Source organism: Myotis lucifugus, unplaced genomic scaffold (assembly GCF_000147115.1).
Source record: "Myotis lucifugus unplaced genomic scaffold, Myoluc2.0 scaffold_84, whole genome shotgun sequence".
NCBI classification, from domain to species: Eukaryota; Metazoa; Chordata; class Mammalia; order Chiroptera; family Vespertilionidae; genus Myotis; species Myotis lucifugus.
In genome coordinates this window covers 4,658,542-4,679,453 of record NW_005871132.1, presented here as the reverse complement: position 1 = coordinate 4,679,453, position 20,912 = coordinate 4,658,542, and the positions used below count along the sequence as shown (strand labels likewise).

The following is a 20,912-nucleotide window of genomic DNA, read 5'->3' as shown; positions in this document are numbered from 1 at the left end:
TGGTCAGGTGCTGAAGTCAAAGAAAGTTTCTCCTGAGCTTGTGATTCCTCTCAACTCTTACTGTTGTTACCCTTACTATTATGTGCAGCCAAAATGTCATTCCTGTTCAGAGTTCAGATTAATACCTGCATTTTTTTTAAAAAAAATTGAAATTGTTCACTTGCGTTATGACCTCCCTCCAACTTTATCCTTTCAGCCCTGTGCACTTGAGAGTAAAGATGAGCGTGCATGCCTCGGGCTGGTAAAGGGAGGTGGACATGTGAAGCAAATCTCTTGAAGGCCCCCAAGAGGAGATTGGAAGCAAAATCTTAGAGAGAGAGGTGGGGGTGGGGGAATGGTGGGGTGCATCTGAGGCGCGGATGAGTACTGGGGCCTTGGAGGCGATGAGATGGCTGAGGGACATGATGGAGGAAGGGGCTAGATCAGTGCTGTACGTACAAATATCTAATTTTAATTTTTTTAAATGTTATGAGCCACATTTTTAAAAGTATAAACAAGTGAAATTAATGTTCATGATGTTATTTAACTCAATATATCCTAAATGTAATCATATATATCCTAAATTAATCAGCATGTGATCAATGTTAAAAACGTTTTTAAATTTATCTTAATGGTTAAAAGTTATACAGATGTACCCATTTTTTCCTCACTGAACCACTCTAGCCCATCCCCTCCTCCCCACCAGGCCTTCACCACACCATTGTCTGTGCCCATGGGTTATGCATATATGCATACAAGTTCTTCGGTTAATCTCTTCCCATCCATCCCCACCTTCCCTCTGAGATTCATCAGTCAGTTCCATGTTTCTATGTCTCTGGATCTATTTTGTTCATGTTTATTTTGTCCTTTAGGTTCTACATGTGAGTGAGATTGTGTGATACTTGTCTTTATCTGACTGGCTTATGAGATATTTTACATCCTTTCTGTCATTCTGAATCTTTGTGATCCAGTGCTTATCTCACATTTACATCATATCTCAGTTGGGAATAGTCACACTTCAGGAGCTCAAGAGCCGCGTGTGGCTAATGGTCCACACTGGACATACAACACAGGTCTAGACAGTGAAAGGCATGAAGATCAGTGGGAAGAAACAGAAGGGTTGTCAGATGTGCATTTTAGAAAGATGGTGTTGACAACCATGTGGAGGACACATTTCCAAGCAGGGATGAATGAAGGCAGAGAAGCCAGAGAGAACGTTTTTGCACATGGCTGGTAAGACTGGGAATGGGTCAATCCTTATGGAAAGCAATTTGGCAATACTAGCAGAATTACAGCTGCATAGACTTTCTGATTCTGCAGTTAAGGGTAGGAGGGAGCCTTTCACACTTCTAAATTTGAACCAGGAAACATATTACCTATCCAAACAATAAAATGTAAAATTAAATATATTTAAATTTTTAAAGAGACTGTGTTGACATAGCTCAGGCAAGAGGCCCTGAGGCCCTGAAGTAAAGTGGTCAATAGGCAAGAAGGACTGTCGCATAAGTGACTTAGGTGTTTAGAGCTAATTGATAGGTTGCTTATGGGACAAAAGAGAAGATTCTAGATTTCTGACTTGAGTGGATAAGTGGTATATCATTGATTGAACTGTGCAGTCTAGGAGAGAAAGCATGGACTTTGGAGGGAGTCGGATAAGGATAGGAAGGTGAATCCAGGCAAAAGGCCTGTAAAGGTAAAGTGAAAGGTACCAAAAGAACCAAGTGAAGATGGCATTAGAGATGCTAAGAAAGCAGAGTTTTGGGGACACAAAGAATGAAATACAGAAGAGAGTCTGTTGAGGTTAATTAACCTCATGGAGGACACTGATGAGCAGAGGAGTACTGGGGGTGAGGCAGGAACCCCCTACAGCGGGCTGAGCTGGCAGTTGGATAGAGAGTCCATTTCTTCATGTTGCCCATGCAGAGAAAAGAACTCAGTAGGAACCAGTGATGGAGAGTTGGGAAGACTTTTGTTGCTATTGGTATTATTATTAAAATTGAAGAAATTGTATTGTGGGCAATATGCTCCTTGTTTCTGATTTCTTTGGAGGTATATACACTGACACACACCCCTCAAGTGTATTCCTACGCCATTAAAGCCTGACCTAAAGGAAAAATGAAAAAAGTGCAACAGCAGCGAAAGCAAAAGCCCCAGCCAGACTTCCTTCTTTTGTGAAAACAGCAGTGCCCTCTGGAGGCAAAAATGCATCTTGTCCTGGGACTTTAAGATTGGACTGAACTTGCTGTTTTTCCTGACATGGAAGAATAGTGCTCTGATGCTGTAGATAGCTGCACAAATTTTTTTTCTATTGCAAAGGCATTACAAATCATTTCAGAGGCCTATTGGCAACTCTGTGGACAACAAGTTCAGACTACTGTGTCAGTAAGCATTTTCATTTCCACCTATTAGATAGAAAATCATCAAAATAATTTTTATAGAGTTTCTGATTTTTATCCAGATATTCCCCTTTCTTTTTTTAAAATATATTTTATTGATTTTTTATAGAGAGGAAGGGAGAGGGATAGAGAGTTAGAAACACCAATCAGCTGCCTCCTCCACCCCTCCCCCCCTGCACACCTCCTACTGGGGATGTGCCCACAACCAAGGTACATGCCCTTGACCGGAATCGAACCCGGGACCCTTCAGTCCGCAGGCCGACGCTCTATCCACTGAGCCAAACCGGTCAGGGCTCCCCTTTCTTATTAGATCAAGAATTTATCACAAATTCAGTACACACACCCTTGACAGGCATAACTACAGCCCTTTCTTCAAACACTCTCCAGGGTTCTTCATGTTCACGCAGAAGGCTGGTTTTTCCTCATTGTTTTTTTTTTTTAATGCTGTGTTCAGTCTTATGACTTGGTATCATTCTCCTCTTCTAATTGTAAAAACCTGTTCCACCCTTCAAGCTCTTGTTCTAGTCTCACCTCCATAAAGCTCTCCCTGCTGTAGCCCGTATGTCTCTTTCCCTTCCCTGAACTGCCATTATAGTTTCAATTGGAACCTCATGGTAAAAAATAGAAGGTAAACAGTAACTATGGCAGCAAAACAATAGTGCCTTTTCACTAGTAAAACTAAAACCGACTCATGACCAGAAATCATCATGTTTAGTTTTCCTATGGTGCATTCTTACCAAATTCCCTAAGACTCGGGTCTGTGCTTATTGCATCCTTTGTATTCATTCCTAGAAGTGGACCACCATATTTGGGAACAGCAAATTTCCGTGGAAAAGCAAAACATTTGAAGGGTACAAACATTTGAAGACCCCAGAGTCCTAGAGGATGGAGCTTTCTAAGGTAAAAGTACTTATATATAAACATAGATGAATCTTGAACTTTGATCAGCACATGAATAGTTCCTCCCATAATAGCAAGAAATCTGGGTCTTCAGTTTGGTATCAGTAGTCCAATTAAAGTTTCTTCTTGTACCATGTGAGACACAGGGAATCCAGAATATGCTAATCTAATCACCAGAGGCAGCCTGAGGATGGATGATATGTAAAAATGGGACCTCGATATCATTTTGATTCTGTCTACTTATTCAGCAATTCTGCTTTTGCTCGATGGGGGGAGGGAGGGAGGAGGATTATGGAGGAAGAAGAAAAACGAAGAAATAGAGAAAAGACACCTCATTTGTTGAAACATAAAATTCTACATTCAGGCTTGTGTCATGAAATAAACAATTGAAAGTGGGACCTTACTGGTAGATGGGGAGGTGTAACTGATGAGGCTCATATCCCCCATGTTTTCTGTTCTGTCTAGAAAAACCCACAAGCCTTTGGAAATTGGAGGCCTATCTGAAAGTTTTGGTAATTTGGGCTGTGACCTTTGGGCCTTTGCGTGTGTTAATCTCTAACCCTTCATCTCATCCTGAATCAGAAGTGCATTGATTGGCCTCTAGGAAGTGGGGTAGGGTTAATGTTTGCTAGGACACTTAGTATATCAAGTATTTCAGGCGCACAGATTAAACAAATGAGCAAACACGTAGGTGTTCCCCTTCCCCTCAAACCCAGGGCTTTTAGCAGAGTATCTGTTGCTTTGTGATTATTAGGCTGTATCTGTTATCAATAATCTGTAGTCATTCGGTTTCAGTTTTTTTAAAACAACTCTCATTTTTCACAGGGTGCTGGAGCAGCAGCTTACAATGAGAAATCAGGTAGGATGACCTCACTCTCAGACTTGTTTCAGAAAGTCTTTACTCATATCTGTCCTCAGTGGATAAAGGGGAATGCAGAAGGAGACTCTCTTCCCTGCAAGTGTTCAGGTGTGTAATTGCAGGACCTTTGGCAACCTGGACCGTGCATCAGAAGGGGGACTGCTTCAGGGACAGTGTGCATCAGCAGACACGTTCTCTTAGGGCTCCCATTGATCCCTTTCTTTGCCCACAAGATGTCAGACTCTTCTGACCACAGCCCTAAAAATTGATCAGAGGAGGTGACCAACTGATCGTCCCTGGCTCAACAAGGGCTGTAAGAGCCAAATGGAACCTTCCTAATCTTAAGGGTGGCCCACTTGAGATTTTCTACCAAAGCACAGGCCAATTGAATCTGGTTGCTGCATGCTACTTCTTTTATTTATTTATCTTTTTATTTTTTAAAATAGTTAACAGTAATACAGGTGTTTCCTTTTTCCCCCCTTTTTGCCCCCCTCCACCCAGCCCTTGCCCCACCCCACACTATTGTCTGTGTCCATGGGTTATGCATATATGCATGCGGCTGCTTTTAGATAATTGAAGCCATCAGAGGTCTTTCTAGGTGGCTGAGATTAGAAATATGGTTGAAGCCCTAACCAGTTTGGCTCAGTGGATAGAGCATCGGCCTGCAGACTCAAGGGTCCCGGGTTCGATTCTGGTCAAGGGCATGTACCTTGGTTGCGGGCACATCCCCAGTGGGGAGTGTGCAGGAGGCAGCTGATCGATGTTTCTCTCTCATCGATGTTTCTAACTCTCTATCCCTCTCCCTTCCTCTCTGTAAAAAATCAATTAAATATATTTTTTAAAAAAAGAAAGTGCTAAAATCATCTTCACAGACTTCCCAGACTTAAAAAATTTTTTTAAAAAAGAAATATGGTTGAAGTAAAATATAATTAATTACCACATTTTACCTATTTTAGGGCACATAGTTTTTCACATCTGTTAAGTTAAAACTACTCTATCAACCAGTAATGTGCCATGTTTTAATTGGCATTGTTTTTCCTTGCTCAGTGGCATTTAATAATGATGTCTTAGATTCCATGAAATACAGTCACAGGTTAGGTTCTCATAGAAGCAGAAACTGAGATGGAGTTAGGAATTCAAAAAGGTTCAGAGAAAGGAAAAGGGATGAAACCAGATTGGGCAGGTGGAGCCATCAGACTGCAGCCTGAGCTTTCCCTTTAGGGGAGTCCCACATTGGACATAAGTGGCCTTGGTCAGCCACTGATGGGGGGCCACCCTGAGAATAGTGTGACCCTGGCTGGAAAGCTAAGATGGACCCTGAGGGGCTAACAACTGGAGGCTGTCAGCTAACTGTATTCCCTCCTTCATCACCACATTGAACGGGTATCTGAACAGCACAGCTTCTTTTCTGCTACATACAGTAAGTAATTTTTAGTCAATTGGCCTTAATTCCACCAAAATTGTTCCATGAAACTAGAGTATGATGTTCTGCCCATTTGCTGGACCATGCCCCCCACAGAGCATCCTTGACCAATGACTGATAGGAGGTTGGATGAATATCCCAGCTCCTTTCCCTTCTGGTGGCATTACTCTGAGACACACTGTCCCCCAGTGGAATTATGCTTAATTTGCTTCATAACACATCCTTCTTTCATTTCCTTCCCTTTTCTGTCTTACTTTCCCACTCTGCCCTCCCATCTCATGCCCCTGGTATTTTCTAAGATCAACTCCCAAATAAACTTACATTCAAATCCTTATCTCAAAGCCTGCTTCTAAGAGAGCCCAGACTAAGGCACTAAGACTAAGCAAACAAGTTACCAATAAAGCCTCCACTTATTTTTGACTCATAATTAAATCCTTTCCAATATTTGTGCCTTAAGCATGGTTCTTCCGAAACTCACCATTTTAATGCAGACTTAAAAATTCATGCGCCTCCATTCGCATAGTTTTCTTACCACCATCATTGTATCATGGTAGCGTAGCTACCACTTAGGGAGTATTTACTGTATGCCAGACACAAGATTAAGTACTTTATGGATGATTTACCATTGAAAACTCTTGGACATTCTTGGTCTAATTACATATCTACGTGAGAAAGAATCAGGAAGAGGATTAGAGGGAGTTCATCTCTCTTTTGTATATGGGACACTCAGTTTTCTGATGTGAAGTGGAATTACATTCTTTTCAAAGGAACTTTTGACCATTTCTTGATTTTTTTTTTTTTAATCTCTCCTTTCCAGAGACTGACATTCTTGGAGAAAACGATAGTTGGCAAATACCCATTGATCACAATGACTTTAAAATTTTAAAAAATAATGAGAGTCAGCTGTGTGAAGTCCTCTGGAATAAATTTGGCTGTGTCTCTACCCTCGTCTCTCCAGCCCAGGAAAGTAACAGTGAGTCTCAGCAAGTCTTCAGAAAAAGGCTGACTCCAGGACTAGAGCTATCTGTCTGGAAGGGTGATCTCACCAGACATGCTGTTGATGTTGTGGTGAATGCAGCCAATGAAGAACTTAGACATGGAGGAGGCCTGGCGCAGGCCCTGGTGAAAGCCGGCGGCCAACAAATCCAAGAGGAGAGTGATCTGTATATTTCCAGATACGGTAAAATACCAACTGGTGGGATAGCTATCACAGGACCAGGGAAACTTCCCTGCAAATGCATTATCCATGCCGTTGGGCCTCGGTGGGTGGCGTGGGATAGAGGGAGATGTCAAGTTGATCTGCGAAGAGCCATAGAAAATATTCTGGATTTTGTCACCGCTGGCAATCTATACCCTGAGACAGTAGCAATTCCAGCCCTGAGCTCTGGGATTTTCCAGTTCCCTCTGGATTTGTGTACACGGATCATTGTGAAAACTATCAGGCATTATTTCCAAGGGAAACAACTGGCCAGTAATTTAAAAGAAATTCATCTGGTAAGCAATGAAGACCCCACTGTTGCTGCCTTTAAAACTGCTTCGGAAAACATTCTAGGGACTAACGAGCTGGGGTCCTCAGTGAGTCAGGGAGCCATCCTTCCTTCCAATACGATGGTTGTGAACAGCATGACTCTCCAGATTGTCCAAGGCCACATTGAACTGCAGCAGGTAAGTCTTCGTTCTTATTCTCTTGCACTGCCAAAGGGGATCCCTGAACTGTTTATTACCTATCAAGTACGTTTTGAGTATAAACTATTTCAAACACTGTTTAATCTTGTTAAGGTTGAGTATGGACTTTAGGGACAGGCCATCTGGATTTGAATATTAGCTGTGCCATTTACTAGCAGGGTGACATGAATCTAGTTACTTTATCTTTGGGCCCTCAGTTTCCTCACCTGGAAAATGATGATAATCATAAGACTTATATCTTAGAGTTAGAATTAATACACATAAAATGCTTAGAATCAATTTTGGCACATGACAAGTATTTATAACTATTATTGCTATTATTCTTAGGCACCATGAGGAAATAAAACAATCTTTGATTCCAAGGAACTTATAATCTGTTACACTCTTTTTATGTTAAAAAAAAATTCTCTATTTGAAAAATCTCATTGGGAGACAAACCATCTGAACATTTCTGAAGCAACCTACCAATAGTAAACAATGTATTCATTAATACAATGAATTCATAATATTTAAAAGTATGTCAATTTTGTGACAAGAGTGTGGTGGACCAAGAAAAATTACTTCAGAAGATGTGTGTTTTGGATCTGATCTCAAGTTATGATAGATATGAATTGGCAGGAGGTGTGGCCTGGTTGTTAGAATGACTTGATTAGAGAGACACGGAGAATAATAGATAGAAAATAATGGGCTGAACCAGGTGGAGCTGTAAGTTGTATTCAGAGTATATGGCTCTGTGCCAGGGGCCATGAATGATACAAAGTGTGACTTAGCATTTAGCCAGGATTCCTTAGGCACAAAGGAGAAGGCTCTGACAGGAAGGGGAGAGAGTCAGAGTGACAGTGAATTTAAGTATTTCTGGGTTAGTGCAGCGCCCCTGTTAGGCATAGAGTACCTTGAGCATGGGGATCATGGCTGTTCATCTCTGTAACCCCAAAGCCTAGTCTGGGCCTGCTTCTAGGTGTTGAGCAAATTATTGATGAATAAGTGAAGGAGGAAGCAGGTAGCAGGAACTGCAACAGAGAATTATTTTTCTTTTCTGGATCAATAATGTCACACTTAAGACTCCTGTGGCTGCAATCAAATAGACTTAATCATACATGAAAAAATACCATATACTGCCTGCAAGACAATTAGAATGAAGATTGCGATACAGTCAAACCTCGGTTCTTGAACAATTCGGTTCTAGAACAAGTTGTTCATGAAAAATGTCTTGGTTGTCAAACAGAACTTAGGTTCTAGAACTCTCTCATGCTGATACATGTATGATCAGTCAGTCACACATCTCTCAGGTGACAAAGAAGAGATTGCATGAGTATGAGTCAGTTTGCTGCTAAACCTTGAGATATTAACATCTCAGGAAATTGTACTGTCTTTATTTCGTGTATTTTTTTTGTTTTATTGCTGCTTATTAAACTAGAGGCCTGGTGCACGAAATTCTGCGGTGGGGGGCGGGGGGGGGGGTTCCTCATCAGCCCGGCCTGAGCCCTCTCTCACAGACTGTGAGCCCTCAGGGGATGTCCCTGAGGATGTCAGTCGGACATCCTTAGCACTGCTGCAGAGGCGGGAAAGGCTCCCACCACCTCTGCTGCACTCTCCAGCCGTGAGCCTGGCTTCTGGCTGAGCAGCGCTCCCCCTGTGGGAGCACACTGACCAACAGGGAGCAGCTCCTGTGTTGAGCATCTGTCCCCTGGTGGCCAGTGCACATCATGGCAACTGGTTGTTCTGCTGTTCGATTGATTTGCATATTAGCTTTTTCATATATAGGATATGTACAGTAAATCTCATGGGTTCTAAGAAAGTTAGTGATAGCAGCAAAATAAAAAGAAAGTAGTGAGAACAACAATAGAACTTAGACATATACTGTATATAAGAAACAGGAAATCATTTGGGGATCTGGAACAGATTAATTTAATTTACATTATTTCTATTGGGAAAAATGATTCAGTTTTCAAACTGCTTCTTGAACAGTCTTCTGGAATGAATTAAGTTCAAGAACTGAGGTTCCACTGTATTTATTTGATATCATTAATATGTCCATTTAAAATTAAAGTGAAAACATCCTTGTTAAATAACTTTTCATTTAACTAAAATTTTATTGTATTTATTTATTGCCAAAAACATTAGGAACCTTAAAATTTAAAAAGGAAGCAGTACCCCCAATGCCCCCAAATTGCAAATTCTGGTTGTACTTTCAAAGTGAAGCATTCATTAACATCTATGAGAAATACATAAGTTACCCCCAAAGGGAGCCAAAACCATCAAGATGATTTAGGGGGACTTGGGCATGAGGGAGAAAAAGGATACAACCCTGTTAGCACAGTTCTTAGAGTTAACTAGGTGATATTACTTAAAATACAGCCCAGGTGAATATACAGTCTCTTTCTTTTTTTTAACAGAGAGGAAGAGAGAGGGAGAGGGAGATAGAAATTTCAATGATGAGAAAGAACCATTGATTAGCTACCTCCTATATGCCCCACACTAGGGATGGAGTCCGCAACCCGGGCATGTGGCCCGACCGAGAATCAGACCGTGGCCTCCTGGTTCATAGGTTGATGCTCAACCACTGAGCCACACTAGCCAGGCTCTACCGTCTATTTCTGAAAGGACAGATGAAAAACTGATAAAGTGATTGCCTGTAGGATAGGTGCGTGAGTGGGAGATAGGGGGACCCCACCAAGATGGAGGCCTACTTTTCACTGAAGACTTTTTTGTCTCATTTGTACTTTCTTTAACTATGTACTACTCACCTTTAAACAAAAAAGGAGGTGAAAATTTCCTGAGAAATTTTATTTCCACTCTGTTTAAAACAAAACAGAAAATTCACACAAAATTAGCAAAAAGAGATGACAGTGGGGCAAGGAATGAAACCATTCATTGATAAAGCTTAAAATAAATCACAGGGAATGCTCAGAATCTGGGAATGTGGGAGGGATAAGCCAGCAAGGGGCTGATAGATGTTTGCAATAAAAATTGTACCATCAACACACTTTGCCTAATTACTGAATAGGATAAACAGACTAATCAAATGATCACATTTTGGAAATATGAGTTTCTATCCATTATTAAATGATATTTTTGTGGACTTAGGATCTTCAGAAGTATTTTTCAAAGCTCTTCAGGGAAATAAAGACTTAAATTAGTAATTGAACAAAAAGTAATTTAAAAAGGAATCCTTTTCATTTTTTCCCTTTTCAGACGGATGTAATTGTCAATTCTGTAAGTCCACCTTTTAGGTTTGGAGATGGTCCTGTGTCGAAGTCAATTCTACAACGAGCAGGACATGAAATAGAAGAGGAATTTCACAAAAACAAGAAGCAGAAATCTCAGGATTCCCAGTTGGTAGTGTCCACAAAAGGATTTAAATTGTCCTGTCCGTGTGTATTCCATGTGTTGTGGCTTTCAACATATTCTGACCGAGATCTGGTAAGCTCAAAATAAATTTATCTTTATATTGCCAAAACCGGTTTGGCTCAGTGGATAGAGCGTCAGCTTGCGGACTGAAGGGTCCCAGGTTCGATTCCGGTCAAGGGCATGTACCTTGGTTGCGGGCACATTCCCAGTAGGAGATGTGCAGGAGGCAGCTGATCGATGTTTCTCTCTCATCGATGTTTCTAACTCTCTATCCATCTCCCTTCCTCTCTGTCAAAAATCAATAAAATATATTTAAAAAAAAATTTATCTTTATGTAACTTGAAAGTCTGTGTAGTCTTTGTTGAATTTCCATCATATCATTACATTAATGAAATATTATCAGGTTGTATAATCCCCATTTTCTACTACTCCTGTGAAAATTTGAAATACTGAATAACTTTTGTTGTCTTTTTTGTTGTTGTTGTTGTTAATTCTCACCCGAGGATATTTTTCCATTGATTTCTTTAGAAAGAGTGGAAGGGAGGGGAAGAGACAGAGAGAAAGAAACATTGATGTGAGAGAGACACATCAATTCGTTGCCTCCCACACGCACCCTAACCAGGGCCAGGGATCAAGCCTGCAACCTAGGTATGTGCCTTGACCAGAATCGAACCCAGAACCCTTCAGTCCACAGGCCAGCGCTCTATCCACTGAGCCAAATCGGCTAGGGCTGTTGTTGTCTAAATAAGTTATCTTAAGAAGTTTAATCTAAAATATAACCTAACACATGTCTAAATTTTAAATGGGTTTACCGCAGATAGGCACAGAAACATCCATCTGCACACCTATTCACCTCACCACACTGTACCCTGTAGGCCTTTTCCTAAGTGGTCCTGGGAGTCAGCCTCTCTCTGTTTCCTTCCAACTGTTAAGTTCCAGGAGGACCTGGATTTCCCTTCTAGCGCCATTCTTGTCAGATCTATTCCCAGTGGTGTCTTCCCACCTGCCTTTGTCTATCTGTTTTGTCACCATTTCCAGTTCTTTCTTGGCTAGAGGGCCCTGTAATCCCTATCATCTCTATTTATCAGTTTTCCAAGGTCCTTACACGGACAACCTTCTTGTATTAGTATTCATTTGGATGTTGAAACATTGATAGAAAGTTTAAATCTGCCAAATATACTAGTACTTCTCAAGGAGAAATACATGGCAGACCTTAAAAGACTTTGAATAAATGCTGCTTATTCCTTTTAACCTTTACCTCCTTTATTAAACTCCCAAGAGCTCTTTATGTTGACCTGGTAGTGACAGATGAGTGGGGATAAACTGATGATTGGCTCTCTGACCTGGGCAGGTCAGCAAGACTACATAAGCTGGGAGAAATCATGGTGCCCAAAGGTCCTGAATAGCACAAAAAGGACCAATTACTTCAGCTTCTTCAGCCTTTTCATTTTTCATCATTTAACCTTATAGCTGTAATGGGTTCCCTATGGAGTGGGACTTTGCCTGCCCTCTGAGGAGGCATGGACATGACCCTGAGGGAGAGTGGAGATTAACATTGTTAAATATGGGCAGGATCAAGGGGTAAGTGAAATCTTATTTTTGACTTGAAGGCTGATCTTAAAATTGTGTTTTTTTCTACAGATATTGAAACATGCAGTGAACGAGTGTTTGCAAAAATGCCTTAAACTAAATCTAACTTCCATTTCCTTTCCTGCTCTTGGGGCTGGAGGCATTGGTATTGAGGACAATAAAGTAGCACAGATTATGTGTGAGGAAGTTTTAAAGTTTGCCCAACATTGTCCTGGAAAACAACTAACTATAAAGTTTGTGATCCTTTCTAAAGACCAGCACATATACAAGGTAAGTTAATATCTTAGAAATGTCCTACAGTTCATTCATTCATTCATTCAACATCTGTTTAATATCCATGTAAGCTGTATGGCATGGTGATTTTTCTAATTTAGTGAAACTTAACTTTTGTAAATTGTCCACCTCAGACCTTCCTGTATTAGTATGAGACATTGGAATGCCATTAGAGAAACCATGTTTAACCCACTACCTCGCTTCACTCTTTTCCTTTGTTGGCACTTATTCTTCCCTCTGGTCCTTAAAGGTAAGCGAACCCCTAATTTTAGTGTAGGGTCCTATGCCCCTCTCTCTTCTTTCTTCCAAGAACACAACTATTCTTAAATTTCTGCCATAACTTCTGCAGAGTCCTATCTTCTGAGTCAACTTCAGATCCACATCACCAACCCTCTCTTATTTCCACTTAGATATCAAACTGTCATCTTAAATCCAACATATTTTTTTTTAAATCTTTATTGTTCAGATTATTACATTTTTCCTCTTTTTTCCCCCCATAACTCCCCTCCTTCCAGCTCCCACCCCACCCTCCACCCTCACTCCCCACCCACTGAGTTCATCCATAGGTGCATGATTTTTGTCCAGTCACTTCCCGCATCTCCCACACCCCTTTTCCCCCAAGAATAGTCAGTCCATTCCCTTTCTATGTCCCTGATTCATTATAATCACCAGTTCATTCTGTACATCAGGTTATTTATTCACTTGATTCTTAGATTCATTTGTTGATAGATGCATATTTGTTGTTCATAATTTGTATCTTTACCTTTTTCTTCTTCTTCCTCTTCTTAAAGGATACCTTTCAGCATTTCATATAATACTGGTTTGGCGGTGATGAACTCCTTTAGTTTTTCCTTATCTGTGAAGCTCTTTATCTGACCTTCAATTCTGAATGATAGCTTTGCTGGATAAAGTAATCTTGGTTGTAGGTTCTTGGTATTCAGCACTTTGAATATTTCTTGCCATTCCCTTCTGGCCTGCAAAGTTTCTGTTGAGAAATCAGCTGACAGTCGTATGGGTATTCCCTTGTAGGTAATTGAGCCTCTTTCTCTTGCTGCTTTTAAGATTTTCTCTTTGTCTTTTGCTCTTGGCATTTTAATGATGATGTGTCTTGGTGTGGTCCTCTTTGGATTCCTTTTGTTTGGGGTTCTCTGCGCTTCTTGGACCTGTAAGTCCATTTCTTTCTCCAGGTGGGGGAAGTTTTCTGCCATTATTTCTTGAAATAGGTTTTCAATATCTTGCTGTCTCTCATCTTCTGGCACTCCAATAATTCTGATATTAGACCGCTTAAAGCTGTCCCAGAGGCTCCTTACACTATCTTCACACTTTCGGATTCTTTTTTCATTTTGTTTTTCCAATTGGGTGTTTTTTGTCGAATCTTTGGTTTGATTCTTGTGCTCCTCTGGTCTGCTATTGGGTATAATATTCTTTATTTCAGTCCGTGTATGCTTACTTTCTAATTTCTTTATCGTAGCATCAAGGGTCTCATTAGTTTTCGTGAGGCTCTGCACAAATTTATGGCAAGCCCTCAAAATTGCGATTCTTAGCTCCATATCCTCCATTTCTGTCATGTTTTTTTGTCTCGCATCTTATTTGCTTTCTTGGTGCACCCCCTTGTGGTCTCTGTGCGCAGTCTTGTTCTAGCCAAGCCTTAATTGTTGTAGTTAACACTAGAGGGATTTGACCACCAGGCCGACTGGCTGTAGGAATCAGCTGTGGAAAATGTCTGTCTTCTAGGGAGGCGCTAGTCCAGCCTTTGCCTGAGGCGGTGGGCAAATGGCCGTGCGCAGGGTTTGGGCGGGGCGGGCTCAACAGGGCGGGGGGAGGGAGCAGCTATGGCCGCTCTCAGTCGGTCCCCAGGGGCTCTGCCTCTCTGTCCCCGTAACCGCTGCAAACCTCGGAGGGGCCGTAGCCAGACAGTCCCGCTTCTCCCGTTTGAGTCTGGGTCCCTAGAGACTCGCCCGGATCTGTAGCCCAGAGTCTGAGACTCGCTCCTGATTGAAAACGACAATCGCGCCCTCAGCCGCCAGCCCGCTTTGCGCGCGCACCGTCACCACCGCACCGCCGTACCTTTAAATTTTCCACACTGCGCCTCCGCTGAGCGTCGGAATGCTGTTGTTTTTGCTTCTAGTTGAAGAGACTCTCCTCAGCCAGCCTTCCCGTGGTTCTGGTTGATGTCCGCTCCGACTTTTAGTTGTATTTTTGAAGTGGTTGTTCGAGGCAGCAAACTCCGGTGTTTACCTATGCCGCCATCTTCTCGTCGCCCCAAATCCAACATATTTAAAACAAATTCTTTGTCTTTTCCTCTCCAATCAATCAACATCCTTGGGCAAGTCCTTAGCTTTAATATAGGGGTAATAACCACCATATTCGGGAGCTGTTGTGAGAATTCAAGGAGTTAATACATGTAAAACACTTAAAACAGTACCTCATGTACAGTAAGTCCTCTATGAAGATTAGTTGTTATATTAACTGTAATGGGCTAAGGTTCACTGAGTTCTGAACTGAATACTAAATTAAGTGAATTGTTTACCTTTTCTCCAATTAGATTAGTTTTTTAACAGTAAGGGCGTATCTGACTACTTTTGCCATGTCCCGAGTACTGTCCTCAAATTCATCCTATTCTTTCCTAACTCACTTATGGTTGGCTTCAGAGGGAAACCAGCTGTGGTGTAGGGGAGTGTGTCTATGTGTCTGAGTGCCTCTTTTGATTTCACTTCATCTCAGCTTTTTGTTTTTGAGTGGCCAGATCAGCTGAGTTTCTCACATGTGAATAGGTCACTGACATATTCAGCATGATTAGTATATATTGCTGTACTGTTCTGCCCTTAGAGTACTATCTTTTTTGCTTCATTCTCACTTAGCTGGCATTTTCCAAAAGGACTTTAATGATGTTAGAAAGACTAAAAAAGAAATGAGGTAAGGTACAGCACCTTACACTAGGTTTTGAAGACATAGGTTTCTGATTCTGTCGACAGCAGCATCGATGTGCTAGTGCGATTTCCCAGGCATGTGTCTGGGTTCTGGGTATAAAGGGCCTTCTGAGGGCCTGGCCCAGAGCGTGGCTCTGAACATTAGTCCTCTTTCCCACCCCCAGCCTGTCTCTATGTGGGAGGTTGCCATTTTATCTCCTTGTACAGGAAAACAGATATAGTTCCAGCTTGCTCTTTCCTGGAACAAGTGTAAAGGTTTGTATTCCTTTTTCTGCCTGACTAGACACAAGGTTTGTAGTGTTGGCTGATTTCCCCTGCTGACTTCAAACGATCCATGTGACACCACTGAAGGTGGAGGTGAGAGGATACGTGAACAATGGGCTCTTGGAAGCCAGTATCAGCCAGTGCCAGCATACCACTGTGTCTCATTCACAGAACATGGTGGTGAATTACCCCGTGAAATAGCTCGCCTTCTTGACAAAATGAATCATCCTGTCCTTCAAATGAAATTAACCAGTTCCCCCGCAAGCAGAGGACTATAATTGGGCCCTGGGTATATCTTTGAACTATTCATGAAGTATTCCCTCCCTACAGGAAGAATTAACCATGTCTAGAAAAGAAAGTTCATTCTTTCCAACCTATAGTAAAAGTGTACATGGCAGTTCAACAAAAGTAGAAAGACTGACCACAGTCTGAGGGCTAATAATAAAAATAGCTGCTGTGTATTACATCAGCCAAGTACTGTGCTAAGAAGCTGTCTCATTCCATTCTCCCCCCTAAACCTGCGGTGAAACCACTGTTGTCATCTCCATTTTACAAATGAAAACTACACACAGCTAGTCAAATGGCCAAACCAAGACTCCAACCTGGTCTGTCTGTCTCAAAAGCCTGTGTTCTGAACCACTAAAGAAAAACAGAACAAAATAAATGGAGAGACGACACATCTCTCAGTTCTGTAACTCAAAGGAGAGGACGATCTTACACAGTAACTGACACTATCTATACCCTAACATGGACCATTCCTTCAGGTTTATTTCAATATCAACCATACATTACATCCATGTGGAGGCATGATGTGTGTGCACACATATGTATACCCTCTGGCCTTCTGATAAATACATCTTTGCTTCCTAAATAAGTCTTTCATTGAGGGGTGTGTGTTCAGAAAGATCAGAGGGCAACTTACACATTTCTCACAGGGGCCTTACCTACAGGGGCAAGTCCCTACATTTCAGAAAATGGATTTGTCAGACGTCCAGAGTTGACCTGACTCAGGATGACCAGCCTACACTACACTCACAATAGGGTGATACTTAACATTCAGTGAGTAATACTTCCCAGCTGACTGAAATGCATGTGTTCACCAGTATTTCATGGTGATAAAGGGTCCTGGTTGGAGCCGAGTATCTGTAAAAGGTGATGGATAGTTGTTCATTTGGTTATTTAACAAATATTTATTGTGTATCTACCTTGTGCCAGACAGTATGTCTCAGAATAAGGAACACACTGGTAGCACCCTTCACTTTAGGCATTGGTCATTTGTGGACAGAGCTGGGAAGACTTCCAAATTCCACTTTTCCAAACTTCTTGGAGACCATCTGCTTGGTATCCACACATTCTTCTAAGTTATTGCTGCTGGTTAAGTTATAGATTTCTTTCCAATTTAATTCGAAAGCCTTGCCTAATGGATTTCTCATCCTGAAACACATACTGACATTTAAAGGGACTTTGGGGGAGAGCTGATTTTTATCCATTTTGTGTATGGCAGCTATTCTTAATCTATTTATCAGCAGATAATATTATCTCATTTGTTTTATTTCCAAGTTCTTGGACAGGGAGTGCAGGGAAGTTCCCCATAATGACCTCTCCAGGTACAAAATATGGTAAGATGGAGGGCCTTTGGCTCTGGAAATAGAAGCTACAAATATAATTTGTGAAGAAAAATGGCCTACAGATTAAGAAATTTTATAAGTTCAGATGCCAAGCAAAATCTCGTTTTCACCTCATTATTTACCATCTTTTCCATGAAGTAACTACTGCCAATTGTATCAACATTAAAAAAGGAAGATACTGGATATGGTAATTCGAAACTCTAGGAGAGATGAGCTTCTTTAAAATAGACAAATGTCTTCTATGTGCCAGATACAATATTAAGCATTTTAAAGGAATTGATCATTTATTCAATCTACAGAAAAGGCAATGTGTGTATAACTTTTTAAAGATAAATTTGTGTTTTATTAACTACGAGAGCATCTGTCTATTGGTTTTCTTTCCATTTTTCCTAACCTTGGTTCTCGTACATGTTCTAACAGATTGTGGTGCTGCACTTGTTATGCCCCAAGATTTTCCTACAGGCTGCTTTAGATTTGTGGCAGTGGAAATGGGGACTCTCAGAGTGGATGAGGTCAAGTGTGGTGTGTACAGGTAGAGGGAGGGATTTTGATGACAATGACTAAAAGCCCTTGCTCTGCTCTGTTTTGCTTCTTGTAGGCTTTCAGCACTGCAATGGAGAAGATTAAGTCCAGGCTCCCCAACAATTACAGTGGTGAGTAAGAAATTTATGGAGCTAGAAGCAGCTTCTCCCACCCTAGGCTCATTCTATTCTTGATCATCTAAACTAATGGAAGGGAGGAGAAGAAGAATAAAGAAGCCAAATATATCTCATTGTGCTCCTGCTTAGATACCAACCTGCTCTATATCTGGCCATGTTCTTGTTCAGTCCAGTTTTATGATATGAGCAAAGTGAGGCAAGGTAGCATTAGGTAATTCACAGTGTGAATAGTTCATTTACAAATGCCATCTATAATTTTTTTCTAAGAAAAAGTTCTGCCCTTCACAAACTGACTTAGCCAGCACTCTTTTTGCTCTGAATAAGCAAACATCTAAATGGAGTTACTCTGTAATAATTATAGAAAACACATCTCGGGAATAACAGATAACAATAAATGGATTAACCCAATGCTATCCAAGCCTAAGTAATCACTAGGATCATGATGAGAACTTTAAAAAACAAACATACCAACAAGGATATGTGTAAACCCCAACTCTACACATTCTGATTCAGGAACTCTGGGTCTTGGGCCAAGCATGTATATTTTTCAATGCCCCCTAATCAATTTTGATACGAAAGCAGGTTTGGGGATCACTGAACTAAACCAATCCTGGTTGTTGGGGGCTGGAGAATGTTTACCTCTGTCTTATAACTACATTTCTTTTTTTTTAATATATTTTTATTGATTTCAGAGAAGAAGGGAGAGGGAGAGAGAGATAGAAACATCAGTGTAGAGAGAGAGTCCTTGATTGGCTGCCTCCTGCACACCTCATACTGGGAGGCAACCAATCTGTCTCTCTCACATTAATGTTTCTCTGTCCCACTCCCTTCCACTCTCTCAAAAAATCAATGGAAAAATATCCTTGGGTGAGGATTTAAAAACAAAAAACAAATAGACAAAAAAAAGATAATGATCTCAGGTAACCAAGGAAAAGTTAAACTATTTAACTTTAGTGATCTGAACAATGTAGTTACCTAGAACAATTCTTCTTTCTTGATGATGATGGATTAAAGAAGTATCAACACATGTTTTTATTTTCTCCTAAAAAGTAATGTAAGCTCCCAAGCAGAACAAGGGTTCAAAAAAAAGTATGCCTCCAATTTAAGAAACACCCCCCACCCCCACCCCCACCCCCCCACACACACACACACTTCTTAGTGTTGTATAAGACACTGACTTTAATTTTTACTCAGAGGAGGCCATCTTCTATTCCCCCCACACACACACTTTGAAATCTGTCCTGATACTTCTCCATAGTCCCTGATACCACCCAACTGCTACATTAGGTAAAATATGCTAATTACCATTATTATCCTGGGATCCCTTACTGGGAGGCAGAATTGTGTGAGCACTGGAATCAGACTGCACACACCTACTAACTCCCTGGCCACCACCTACTAGTCCTAAAACCATGGGCAAGTTTCTTCATAACTCTGAGTTAGTGTCTTCATTTGTAAGACGGGGCTACTAATAGTACTAATAGTATCTCATTGGGTTGTGAGGATTGAATCCTATATAATAAAAGGGTAATATGCAAATGAATCAAATGATGGAATGACCGGTTGCTATGATGTACACTGACCACCAGGGGGACCGACACTCAATGCAAGAGCTGCCCCTTGCTGATTAGTGCGCTCCCACAGGGGGAATGCCGCTTAGTCACAAGCCAGGCTGACGGCTGGCAAGTGCAGCAGCCCGCCTCTGCGGCAGCGCTAAAGATGTGTGACTGTGGCTTAGGCCCGCTCCCAGGAGTCAGTTGGACATTCCCTAGGGGCTCCTGGACTGCGAAAGGGTGAAGGCCAGGCTGAGCGACACCCCCCCACACACACCTGAGTGCACGAATGCCATGCACCGGGCCTCTAGTAAAATATATGAAGCTCTTAGAATAATGCCTAGAACATAGTAAGTGCTCAACTTACTTTTTCCCTTCAAAATGTTACCGAGATTCGTCCATGTAGCTAAATTCACTACATTCCATTGCTATAATAATATTCCATTGTTGAAGGGCATGCATTATTTCCAGTTCTTGAATGTGAACTTTCTTGTACACATCCTCTGATATACATGTGCCAGTGTTTTTCTAAATAATATAATTATAGGAGTGGTTGCTCTAATTTTACATCTATCATAAATACATAGGAGTTCCAGTTGCTCTGTGTCCTTCCCAACACTTGAGATTGTCAGACTTATGAATTTTTGCCAATATAGTGGGTAATTTTTCATGTCCCTGGTTACCAATGAAGAGAAACATCTTTTCACATATATAGGAGCCATTTGTGTTTCCTTTTCTGTGAATTCTTTTGCCCAGCTGGCTATTGGGTTTCTTTTTATTAATGATTTCAGGGAATTCTTTATATATTTTAGGTACTGCTTCACCTATAAATTCTCTCTCAACTGGTCCACCCCCCCCCCTTTCTTTTGGAATTTGGGTTCAGAGTCACCCTAATCCATCAGAGATTCTTCTTCTTGATATATATCTTTACTCCTTGTGGAGGGGGTTGCAGAGAGAGGTATACATGGGTGGGTTGGAATAAAATTCTGTTTCTTTTTCTTCTGGGATATACTGTGTCCAGCAGCAGGAGCTGCTAAGCTCCCAGTGCTTGTGGAGGGGCGAAATGTCCTGTCACACACAGATAAGATGTAAATAAGAATCGCAGGTAGTGGAATTATGGGTATTTCCTTCTTTTATTATACTTGGATAATTTTCTAATTTTTCAATAATAAACATCTATTCTTTTTATAATCAGGAATACATTTTTTAAAAAGAATTTTACTCTTTTAGCTCTGTTGCTTTCTGAGATGTTTGATTTTAAACCTGGGATTAGTAAGAGGTTGAGGAAAATCCCATTCAGCAGGAAATAATAGTTGGTCAAAATCCAGAGTGAGATCACAAGGTGAACTCATCTGTGAATTGGTAAATGCAACACAGAAGGGGCAGGACATGATAAACCCAACTCAGGGAAACTGTAAACC

The 20,912-nt window shown here is 41.1% G+C and overlaps 1 protein-coding gene across 4 annotated transcripts in view; it reads left to right on the top strand.

The window, feature by feature from the left end:
• Nucleotides 1–20,912, top strand: part of PARP9 (poly(ADP-ribose) polymerase family member 9) — a 30,965-nt gene that overhangs the window by 579 nt on the left and 9,474 nt on the right. For 2 of the 4 annotated variants that reach the window (XM_023755799.1, XM_014457763.2), the window contains exons 2-7: nucleotides 3,168–3,275; nucleotides 4,101–4,242; nucleotides 6,375–7,222; nucleotides 10,439–10,666; nucleotides 12,236–12,454; nucleotides 17,878–17,932. In XM_023755799.1, the coding sequence (XP_023611567.1) occupies nucleotides 3,261–3,275; nucleotides 4,101–4,242; nucleotides 6,375–7,222; nucleotides 10,439–10,666; nucleotides 12,236–12,454; nucleotides 17,878–17,932 (1,507 nt within the window). In that variant the 5' untranslated portion in view covers nucleotides 3,168–3,260. Of the gene's footprint in view, nucleotides 1–276; nucleotides 431–3,167; nucleotides 3,276–4,100; nucleotides 4,243–6,374; nucleotides 7,223–10,438; nucleotides 10,667–12,235; nucleotides 12,455–17,877; nucleotides 17,933–20,912 lie in introns of those variants that run through there. The other 2 variants (XM_014457762.2, XM_023755798.1) reach the window with 2 other exon arrangements.